This window comes from Fulmarus glacialis, unplaced genomic scaffold, assembly GCF_000690835.1.
Source record: "Fulmarus glacialis isolate BGI_N327 unplaced genomic scaffold, ASM69083v1 scaffold42539, whole genome shotgun sequence".
In the NCBI taxonomy this organism is placed as follows: domain Eukaryota; kingdom Metazoa; phylum Chordata; class Aves; order Procellariiformes; family Procellariidae; genus Fulmarus; species Fulmarus glacialis.
The window spans coordinates 1-11,613 of NW_009234667.1; the positions used below are offsets into that span (position 1 = coordinate 1).

The 11,613-nt window shown below is 51.0% G+C and overlaps 1 protein-coding gene across 1 annotated transcript; it reads right to left on the reverse strand.

Annotated features, from left to right (window-relative positions):
- Window positions 1–606: 606 nt before the first annotated feature.
- On the reverse strand, window positions 607–10,713 carry RNH1 (ribonuclease/angiogenin inhibitor 1). The gene is made up of 9 exons (XM_009585716.1): window positions 10,612–10,713; window positions 8,789–8,959; window positions 6,845–7,015; window positions 6,004–6,174; window positions 4,986–5,156; window positions 4,334–4,504; window positions 3,248–3,418; window positions 1,819–1,989; window positions 607–1,390 (listed from the first exon to the last, which is right to left on the reverse strand). Exons 1-9 carry the CDS (start codon window positions 10,695–10,697, stop codon window positions 1,303–1,305), a joined length of 1,371 nt encoding a protein of 456 aa, XP_009584011.1. The 5' UTR covers window positions 10,698–10,713; the 3' UTR covers window positions 607–1,302.
- Between the last annotated feature and the right edge of the window lie 900 nt (window positions 10,714–11,613).

An 11,613-nucleotide genomic window follows, 5' to 3' on the forward strand; every position in this document is an offset into this window, starting at 1 on the left:
GTTTGACTGTGGCCGACACAGTCCTCAGCCCGTCCTGCCGGCTAGACGGGGCCGAGGGAGGATTCGCCCGCAAACTCTCTCACCTTCAACCTGCCTGACCACGACCTGCTTTGGGAGCAGCCCCGGACCACCGCCGCGTCCCTCTCCGACGTCCTCTTCTATCCACCACGCCAGGTGCTTCAGAAACCCACTGCTGAGATTTGCTTAATTTTTTGAGAGTGCTGTCTTTACACCCAGCCAGGCGCCTGATTTTTGTGGCTCCCCCTCCACGTGCTCGTGCCCCCCTCCAGCCCTGTCTTCTCCCCAGCTGGAAATGAGCCCGTGCGCGCCAAGTCCAGGAGAGACCATGTATGTGAAAAGCCTATTTAAGAGCCCCTCAGGATGGGTAGGTTTCTAAACACAAGAACTGCTTCTGCCCTCAACAGAGAAGACCAAGTAGCTCTTGAAGCAAAAAGGAGTGGTTATTTAGCATTTTGGGCAGCCTCAAGAGAGACGTGTGCTGAGGGAAAAACAAATCCTATCCTTCACACCCGGATTGGTCTTAAAGGAAAAATATACAGATATATCTTATTTTTCTTTTTGTAAGTAGAAAAATGAAGCATTTAGTTATTTGCAAACAGACTTTATTAAAGTTCCTGTAGAACCACTCTTGCCAGAGCAAACATATCAAACCATTTAATCATTTCCCGTACTAGCAGAAACGCACACAGCATCTTTTGTTTGTAGGAAAATCACTTTTCAAGGGACACCAATTTTGAAGTTACGCAGCTGAACAGCTGCTCATTTCTTTCTTCTCTAGTGCCTTGGGCACCACTGCTTTCCCAAGAACTCTTCCAGGGAAAGGCAGGGGAGAGCTCCATTTTAGATTAAAACACATTTGGTTTTTTCGAGAGCCTTCCCCAGAGACGTGGCAAAAGCACCACCCAGTAATAATACAGTAGGTAGTTCTCCTCCTGCCTTTGGAAAGGAGCTCTCTTTAAAGCCTGACTAATGTGTTAGAAGGGATTATAGGATTAAAGAGCTCCTAAAGGGTAGAGACCCACTTCTAGAAGATGCCCGGTAATTGTTTATTTCAAGGATAGTAAGGCTGCAGTGAAAATGTACAACGCTTTCACGAGCCTCGGAGTTAGCACATCCAGAGATGCACAGACGGTTGATCAGCTCCCCGGACACCCACTCAGGGAATCCACAAGCGTTTTTGGTACAAGCAAATTCTCTGTTAAGTTAATTAGCTTTATGTATGAAAAAGTTCAGATTAAGAAGAGGACGTTGCTTTGACGTTGCTCTGCAGGCAGTCACCACTCATGAAATGATCTTCACTTCAGGCTTGGACTCTTCCAGGGCTCTCAGTTCATCATCCACTTCAGAACTCCAGAAAATGTCGTACAAACTACACCCAAACAAAAAGGCAAGCTGGTTTAGGGAGCATCCTCCCGTTAAGGAAAGAGACAGACTCACAGATGCCCAGCATGGGAAGATCACAGAGCAGGAAGGGCCCCGTCGAGGCTGCAGGGTCTGGCCCAGCAGCCAGAAAGACGCCCTACACCACAGGACTATTACTCCCTGCCCAGCATCACCTTCTCCTTGTTCCTGGGCCCTATGGACCAAAGCAGAGCAAGGCACTGCGGTCACGTCACTTGGAAGGGACAAGGGGTGTTCTGCAACGTGCAGACGGCGTTTGGGCCCCCCGGTCACCAGTTGCCCTCAGCTGCAATTCCCAGAGCGCCGGCGCTCAGGGCCCCCTCCCCACAGCCCCCGGCTCGCTGGAGCTCACCACCTGCCAGGGGGAACGCGAGCAGGACCACAAACGTCTCTCACATTAACTGCTGCACGTTGCAGCTGGGATTCCTCAGGGCTTCACAGATCTTCCTGATGCCTTCATCTTCCAGGGAGTTGTAGCTCAGGTCCAGCTCGGTAAGGCACTGCTTGGTAGCCATGACGGTGGCGAGGGTTGCACAGCAGGCTGCCGTCAGATCGCAGTTACCCAGCCTGCGGAGGGAGAGGATGGAGAGGAGGGAGAGGCCAGCGCGGTGAGCGATGGCTCCAGAGACCAGCCCACGCTCGGGCGGCAGGCGCGGGCATCCCTAGCACGGACCGATCTCCATTAGGCTGGCATCTCCGAGACATCAGCAGCGGCTGGTCCGTGGTCTTCCCACAGAGACAGCCATCCTCGTGGTGAACACCTAAAAGTCCTCCCTAAAGCTTCACGGTGTGTGGCTACAGGGGGAGAAGGAACCCTAAGAAGATATTCCCAACTTCAACATCCTGCATAATCTTCTCTTTGGTTTAAACTGATCATAAATCATCTCTAAAGTTTATCACTTGAGACTTGCAACCACCTCTCTGAAAAGGGCAACTGAGACCTCTCAGCTGAGAACCAAGTAGCTTCAACTGGTCAGCAAACATATCTTTCTGGGCAGAGACTTCAAGTCTTACTGATGCCTCCCACAACTCATCTGCTCAACTCGGTCACTGTGAGTCTCGGGCATCGGAGCACAGCTCCGGCTTCTGTCAAATGGCGTGGAGGAGACAAGCACGGGGCCCTGAGCATCACACAGGCCAGAGCCACACCAGTCCAGAGCTCGGTGCCCACCTGGGAAGGGAACAGGCAGATGGGGAAGGCGGGTCCCACCACCGGGCCGGAGATGATGCTCCAGCTGGCCTCCCGCTCCTAGTGGTGAGGCTGGACCAGCACTTGTGCTGGCACCCATACAGACTATGGAAAGCAGGAGGCAACTGGTGAATTCAGGCAGGCTTTGCACTGCGACTGGCAGGCAGGGGAATTAACGCGCCAGACCCAGACCCAGTTCCTCCGTCTCAGTGTCCCACCCGAAAGAGGCCCTGGGCAAGTTCAGAGAAGGGCACGGGAAGCCCTCTGGTGAGCTGCTCGCAGAATAAAGCAAGATCCCCCCAGCCTCCCCACACTTTGCTTTAGATCCTGAAGGTACACTGCACCGTCAACTTTCCGTTCTGCACCTGGGAGAGCGCCCGTGGACGGCTACGAATGCACCGTCGCACGGGTGACAGCCTGCACTTGCAAGCTCATGAGTGACAGGACACAGGGAAGCACTTGCGGCTTCCATTTACTTGCTAGGGGACTAGTTAAACATCAGTTTGTGGTGTGAATTGTTTCATGCGAGCAAAAAAATACCATGCTACCATCTATTGCTCTCTTCCTCTCTCTGCACGCCATTCTTGGGAGGGCGACACAGCAAGAGAGAAGATGACTTCCGAGGGTGCACCTTACCATAGGGACTGGACGTTGCAGTTAGGGTGCAGCAGCCCTTCGCACATGAGTTCCACTCCTGCATCTCCCAACTTGTTCTCGCCCATGTGCAGTACTTTCAAGTGCTTGTTCACGCTGAGAGCGGAGCTGACGGCCTTGCAGCAAGCGGTCGTGAGCCCGCACTCCCTAATCCTGCAAGGCAAAAGTGACATGAGATCTAGATGGGGGAATCTGGATAGGCGCTGTTCACTTCTTCACATTTGCTTCACAGGAGCCCAGACAGTGGGAACAGAGGAACCAAAACCTTCCCACAATCACTGTCCTCCTCTCAACCCTTTCTAAGCAGCACCTCTCCCACTCTTTACATTTGGGATGTCTGTCTCGGAGCGTGCACCTAGGAAAGGCTCCTGCCCCTCAGGCACGGGAATGATCAGAGACGAAGCAGGCTGCTCCCACAGCCACCCTCAGCCCCGCCGCCACTCCTGAGGCTCCTCATCAACTCGCGGCCACCAGGCAGGGGAAGAACGCAGCTGGGGGCAGGAGCTGAACTGGCAGTGTAGGCAAGTTCAAGTGCTGCTCGTTCAAGTTCTATGTGAAAGAACAGTTTTCCTCTCCCGGCCACGTGATACCAGACCATGGCAGCCTGAAAGGTAACGCTGTCAGCAGAGAGGGTGCTGAGAACGGTTTATGTCATTGGAGCCGCCTTTTGGCTCATCAATAGAGAGCTTGGATCCAGTGGAGAACCTGAGATACCTGATCACAGCACTCATCTTGCTATTACATGAGGCCTTTCAAATTTCAAAAGTCTCTTAGCTGCCATTTGTTGCACGATAAAATATATTAGACAGAAGCTCTGCAAGTGATGCTTTCTCTCCTACTGCTTAGAACAGGATGACTGTGGGGCAGATCTTCAAAGTATCTATGAGTTTAGAAATACAAATCCCTTTAGCTCTGTAAGTCTAAGTCCTTTAGGTAACAACTGGCACGAGTTGTTCACGGAACCATCGCAACTGAGGATCTATCTGGTGGGCATTACTTCACCTACATCCTTCTTCAGTGAGGTCTCCAAAGAAGGCGGTGGGTATGTGAAACTTGACAGCAGCTCACCATAGCTCCTGGAGTTTAGATTTGGGATCCTTGAGCGCCTGACACAGCATTTCCATCCCCAAGTCCCTCAGGTTGTTGTCTATCAGACTGATCTCTGTGAGGGTCTCTTTTGTACTGATGAGTCTGGAGAGATCTTTACAGCTAGCACTTGTGAGATCACAGTCCCATAACCTGCAGGGAAGAACAAGATATTATCTTCCCCCCAAGAACGACTTAGATTAGAAAACAGAGTCCTACTTTAGTATTCTGAATTTCTAGCTACATCATCTCATTTTCTTCTATCCTTTACAAAACCCATTCATGCATCATACCACACAGCTTTCTCCCGACTTGCACCAAAAGCTGTTTGTTACACAAAAAAGAAACAGGAACGTGCAATTCTAGTAGACAGATAACAGGAAGCCAAGGCAATGCCATCACAAATTTCCATTCACCCTCTCCCCAGAATTTGATCCGAGCGATTTCAGTGTGGTCCTGCCGGCACGTGGTGTCCTCCACCCAGTTTTGAGACACAAGTAATTTGCAGTAGAGACATTCTTGTTTCACTAGGGGGTGTAACTGAGGAACTTTCTGCTTAGGAGCAAACCAGCAGCACCACCTAGATAGCTCAGAGGCTGGAAGAGGGATTTAAGTAACCTCTGCCCACCCTTACCATAGCTTCTGGATTTTGCAGTTAGGATGCATCAGTCCTTGGCACAGCAGAGCCAGCCCGGAGTCCCCGATCTTGTTATCCCCCACGGAGAGATCTACCAGCGATGACTTGTTACTGAGAACAGCACTGATCTCCCGACAGCTATCGCTGGTTATGCCACAGTTCTCCAGGCTGCAGAAAAAAGCACAGTTGGAGTTGCTGCTCCAGAGCCGCTGTGTCAGATACACCCCAACACCCCCAGTTCAGACCTAGAAGGGGCTATGGCCCGGTTCCTCGCTGCAAACCCCTGCAGCTCAGCTGGGCATGGCTAGACCCTGCAAGGCTCGGAGACGATACCCGTATCCTAGACGGGCTCGGGGCGAGGCAACACACCGCTCCTGCACTCCACGAGGCTGCCGGCGCTTTTACTCTGACCCAGCCATTCACATCCATTAACGTAAGGATCTTTTTTGCCAAACTCCCCCTTTATATCGACTGTCCTTTTTAAGAGGAACTTTTGGCTGTATCGCACAGCGAGTCCCCGGCACCCAACCCCTGCTGAAGCACAGGGGCAAGATCAAATGAATCGTGCTTCTCCCCTAAACCCCCTCAGGGGCTTTACCCCAGATACAAGGCCAAATCCAGCATCTGTTTTGAAGCAAAAAAGGGATCTGAATAAATATACTCAGCTGGCTGGTAATTCCAGGGTAAGAACTGGAGCCACTGAGGGCGATTGCTCCTCTGCTCTCAGATACTGGCGAGCAGCCGCCCCTTGTAATTGCAGGTTTAACCTGGGGAACACGCTCACACGGTACCAACAGGCGTAAGAGTGAGCTCAGAATCACACGCTAAAAAAAAGGTCAAAAAACCCCAAAACTGAAAGCCCCAGACATTAGCTTGCAGTTTCCAGTTACAGAAATCTGAGCCAGCAAAAAATGTGGCCTAAATTTGAAGCATTCCTGACAATTTTTCCTGTCTTATGGATGGTATGACTAGCAGCAGGACTAGTTGCAGTTAGAGATGACCGGCTCCTCCTTACTGTAGTAACTCTAGGTTGCAGCTTGCCTCCACCAGTCCCCGGCACAGCTGCTTTACAGCTGTATCTCCCAGCGTGTTGTTACTCAGGCTGAGCTCCTTCAGGGTGGGCTTGCTTTGTAGAGCGGCATTGAGAGCTTCCACAATATCAGCTGTGAGTTCGCAATACTCCAGCCTGCGAGAAGAAAAGAAGTCCAGGGGAAAAACAGCAGTCTTCACCACATGCCGCTACCCGCAAGACATCAGCTGGGCAAAGCGTGTGTTAGCCAGGGCAGAAAACATGCCCACATGAGTTGAGACCAGGCAAGGCAGGAAAATAGAGATAACCATTAGAGTTTTTAAGAGCCTCCCTACTCATTTCAGGAAGCGTTAATTCTTAAACTAGACCCCAGGGGACCCTAGCAAGACTAATTACCCACCGCATTTTTACACTAGTCCTCCGTTAAACCAATGCACAGGCTGCCTCGGAACACCCGACCGAGTTTTGCATTGCGACACATCACGCAGCCTCACCACCAGCCTTCCCGGGAGGAGCTGGGGGCTGCGCATAGACCCGGGTCCCACTCAGCCGCACAAGAAGGACCAAGTGCAGCAGAATCAGACCTTCCCGGGGCGTCAGAGAGGTCCTGCATTAACAGCCACCGCTGCCAGGAGGGCTAAGCAAAGCCTATGGGAATAGACACCCAGCTCTTACAAACCCACGAGACCTACCAGCACGAATAAGCATGACACCATTTCAGATAAAACAGGAAGAAATCCACATCTGGCAACAAAACTCCTGCTTGTCTCAAGGGGAAGACAAGCATGGCCTGTCTGATGACCAAAAAAGCCCAGTGAGTACTTACTGCAGCTTCTGCAGCTTACAGTTGGGGTTCATCATCCCTTGACACAGCACCTTCACTCCAGCAGTTCCCAGTTTGTTATCACCTACGTGCAGCTCCGTCAGGGACGGCTGTGCGCTGAGGACGGAGCGGAGAGTCTCACAGCTGGCACTCGTCAGATTGCAGTTTTGCAGCCTGAAGGAGAGAGGCAACCGGGGTGAGGGAAATGCACCCCCAGAATTACAGAGGCTCTTCTCAGAGAGGTGCATCTGCTGAGGTTTGAGCTTGGAAAGGACACCGTGGCACTGACAGTGCGTAACCCTCTAGAAAGCGGAATGTCCAGGTTAGTATTGCTATTTTACAGGTGTGCCAAAATATTTTGTCAGCTAGTATCATACCTGTAGCACAAACAGTAGCTCCCATGCTTCCTCCAGTGCAGTCGCTCATATAGCACCTCTAGCAGAAGAGCAAACCACCCTACATTAAGTAGCACCGCAACTGCTTTATAGAAGTGTTCTAGTCATCATGAGGCTTACCCCAGAGGTAAAGCAATGGCATCTCAGGATTTCTTGGCCCCTCTGGAAATGTGAGCCAGAGTAGCTAAAAGTAAAAATCTCGTCCAACTTGGCTTAAATCCCTGGATATCATTTAGAAGTTTGATGGTATACTACAAGAAGTATCTATGAAGCTGATCCTTCAGCACTCAGGCTGGGAGAAGTAGCGTAGGAACCGTGCTGGTATTGCTACGGGGTGCTTAGTTATCGGACAAGATTCTGGCAACGGAGAGGTGTTGTGCATGGTGGTACTAAGTTTAACTTGGGTTTGGTTGCTCTTTTATTCCCTAAGGCACTTACCAGAACCCCCAAAATGGACAATTACTTTCTACAGAACTGAAACAGCCTAATCTAGGCTGTTACTTTAGCATCTGGAGAGTTTGAAGCTTAGGACAAACTCTCTGAAAAATTACTTGTGTTATTCTTCCAGTACAGGGTATCACAGTTTTTTCTTGAAGGCCCATCAGAGAGTTGCAGTTTGCTTAGCTTCACAGTCAACTCTCCCTCTATTTGCCATTGAGTCCTCACTGCAGGGGACACAGGGACTTTGAAGCAGGCATATCTGATCTGAAAGGCAAATGATTTTTACAAGGTAGCGTCATCAAGATCCTAAACCCACCTCAGGAGCTAGAGGACTCCAGTACCCTGCAGAAGAGATGCTGGACAGAGAAGGTAGCATCTCTTTGAGGGTCACTGAGGAGCAGGGGGCAGCAGCCACTGGCTTTGACGAAAGCTCCTGCACCATGGTTGCTGAGGGAAGCCCACTAACGCTACGATGTGGTGCTGGTGCCTCTGCAAAACATGCCGTCTTGAACTAAGCTGGCCCTGCCCAACTAAGGAGACAATGCGTGAGGCAGAGCCAGTCTGGTAGAGAGCAGAAAGACTGACAGCTCTTGAAACGCCAAGGCCCACGAGAGCACCCTTTTGCTTGGCTCCTAGAGAAAGGAGCAAGCAAACTGGACCAGACGCTACACGCTGTGCTTACAACTGGCAGAAGAGCCCTCTGAAAAATGCATTTGTGAAAATGTCAGGTATGTGCCAATGGCAGAGTGGGGTCCTCTGTGGTCGTCCTTTTGTTTAAACCGGCCTAAATAGATAATCCAGCTGCCTAGCCCGGCAGAAGATCCGCTACCTCTTCTAAAGAAAGTCTCCAGAAAGTCTTTGCTTGGCTGGGAAAACCCTACCTGTCCTTCCCTCGGTGCTGGAAGACAAAGGAAGACAGACTGATGATCTGGAGTCTTCCAATAAATACACCACTTAGATAAAAACTTCTGGGGTTTTCCAACCGTCTGACCTAGGTAATTGCCGAGATGCATCAGCATGGTTCTTACTGCCACGCATACTAGCTTGCCTCATGACTCCACCTGCAGCAGACTGCAAGCGTGTTAGAGCCAGACAATCAACGGGGCTTTACCATAACTTCTGTAGGCTACAGCTTGGCATCAGCAACCCTTTACACAGGTATTCAATGCCTGCATCTCCCAGTTCGTTGTTGTTCAGCTTCAGCTCTGTGAGGGACGGATTCGTATTGATGATGGAGGAGAGATCCTCACAGTTACTGCTGGAGAGATTGCAGTCATCCAGCCTGAAAGAGAAGAAGAGAAGGAGCACTTTAGTGCTCAGGGTTGCTCTGTTCTCCCTGGCCGGAGTACTCCCCGTGAAAGCAAAGTGGGCGATTTACTCCTCTGCAGTCCCTGGACACCTCCGTAAGTACGTGTGTGGCCTGTTGGGCGATGCGTGGCCCAAACCGAGATGTGCTCCCTGCAGGGCTGCAGCACAGGAGGGGCAGTTCCCCAAGTCATGGACCTCCTCTGCGCTGCGCAGAAGAAGGCACATGACTCAAGTCATCCTCCCCTTAGCGGGGCTTCAGCTGGAGGATGCACCTTCATTTAAACATCGATAGCGACAAACCGCCTGGTGCCTGAAGCCACGTCTAACCAGAGGCCAGCTTACAGGCCGTCAGACTGGTTCTGCACTGGTCTTCAGCCAGCCCGAGACACCCATCAGCAGTTTGGTCTCGTGTAGTTGAGTCACGCCGGTCTGCACCGTCTCTCTCCGGCGTGACTCTCAGTACACAAACTGCGAGTTTGCAGGGTGGCCGTGCCTTCTCCCGCTGGACATCAGCATTTTTCTAGTTGTTGCTAAGTTGATGGGGGGAGTTGAATTGGAAGGAGAGCCAAGGAAAGGACCGGGAGCCCAGGACAGGCAGGGAGGTGTGCAGGGAGGCAGAAAAGACATGGGGCAAAAGGAAGGTGTCATGAAGAACCCTACAGCCCCAGGCACAGCCACAGGCAGGACTGCCAAAAGTTGCCTGGTCATTTCTCCTTAGACAACACCATGAAAACTGAGGCTCTAGCAGGCTTCTCCTTCCCTCCCTCTTGCAAGAAGACTTGGCTCCCAATGGGACCGTGTTCAACACCAACGAACAATCCCTGCCACAGCCGCTCTCATCCGTTACGTCCCTGCCCAGCCTCTGCCCAGGAGACAACCATCCCACTGCCTTCTGCCACCCAAGGCAGACCTTGGGAAGTCAAGGTCAGGCCCACGAAGCTTGCCTGCAAAAAGCTCCTCTGCAAAACAAAAGCAACCTGCCTGGCCTCCTCCGAGCCATCGCCGGCGTGGTGCGGCCCTTCCTCTCCAGCCCAAGCAAGCTGATGCCAGCCCGTGGGGTGTGAATTCCCAAGCAGAAGAGCAACTCTTCTGAACACTGTCCTACAGCTTACACTCCAGGAGACGGTTCCCTCACACTGGTTTGCTCAACACACAAGGCAGGTACTTTTGAAGGCCAAGTGAAGAATTAAAAGTTGATGGCATGTGGCTTGTGCGTGACTATTAAGTAACAGTTACCTGACAGCATCTGACCTGCAGCCCGGAGAGCGTGAAACCTCATGAGCACAGAGAGGCGTCTTCCCTCTCTTGAAGGAGAAAGGCAGAATTACCGAAACTGTGTCAAATGTTTAGATAACCACGTTACCTGGCCGAGTTCTATGGCACGCCACAGAACAAGGGCAGCATTACTTCATACCAAAGGAAGCTTATCTGTAGTTGAAAAAGCTTTGCGAGAGGGTGGGGTTTTTTTCCCCTCCTTTAAATTAACTTTCTGGATAAAAATAGGTAGAATCATTCCTGTTACTGTGCAATTTCTAAGTCACGGGTCAACAGTTCGGCAGCTGAAAAACACAGGAGAGAAACGCAACAGTTCTTACTTAGAAGAGATGATACGCAACCAGTTACTACCTGATGGTTTTGCAGGATTTCATTGTGGGCAGAAGTTCAGCCCATCTAGATGGGCTCATCTCCTCACACTGGATGTCAAGGTCCATTTTGACAGTTGAGATAAGATCTGAAAATTAAAAAAAAATTTTTTAAAAAAATCAAAATTTTTTTTTTCATTGACTGAGAAGCAACAATCCTCTTCAAGCCCCCCAGCTCTCAGCCACGAGTTACACTGTGCAAAGAGGACAGATTGTATTTTTCCAACACCAGCCTGCTGCAAGCACCAGTACGAGCCAGCAGCGTTGCAGTGGTTTTGTCTGGGACTCGGCAAGGCCCTCCTCCGAGAGGCAAAAAGCACATGGATCCTGAAGAGATATGGCAACAGCTTGTTATCTGAAGGCTGCTTGCACGAGAGTAAGATGCTCCCCTTCCCGCTCCGAGGGAGCTTAACCAGAAAGAGCTTTTTAGAGGCACTGATGCTACTCTCTAACTAACGCACTACTGAGCCACACAGCCCCTGAGTATTACCATGTGCGGCACACCTGATCGAGCGCGGGACCTCAAGCTATACTTAAAATTAGGATATTTTTGAGAGAATAAGGGTGAATGAGGAAGATGAGCATGAGAACTGCCTAGGCTTAGATTAAAAATCCTGCTGGCCACACGTCTGTATGCGAGAGGTGGAACCTAGGCGGATGGGAGAAGCGTTCCTCCAGGGTTTGATATGCAAGCTTTGAAAGGTCGCTCTGGTTGGGCAAGTCCAAGTACGGAGAAGCTGGTAAGCAGGAACTTTTTTTGCTCTGCAGCCAAGCTGCCTTTCTGAACCGATGCGAACGCAGCACCTTGCAGAGCAGCTCCAGATAAACAGGCGCGAGAAGATGGCGAGGCCAATAGCTGAGCTCTAGGCCGAGTCCGCACGGGACAGCATCAAAGGCAGCGCTCCAGCATGACAAAATGCAGTCTTGGTGTCTTGGCTTCGCTAACATGACTCAGACTACAGGGTATTTGTAAAAAAAAAAAAAA

Bases quoted from the DNA above. Each gene is read 5' to 3' on its own strand.
- RNH1 (XM_009585716.1), bottom strand. From the start codon at position 10,697: ATGGACCTTGACATCCAGTGTGAGGAGATGAGCCCATCTAGATGGGCT. The intron at 8,960-10,611 runs GTAGTAACTGGT...CTTCTCTTTCAG, and splicing joins AAATCCTGCAAAACCATCAG to GCTGGATGACTGCAATCTCT. The intron at 5,157-6,003 runs GTAAGGAGGAGC...TTTTTTCTGCAG, and splicing joins TGCAACCTAGAGTTACTACA to CCTGGAGAACTGTGGCATAA.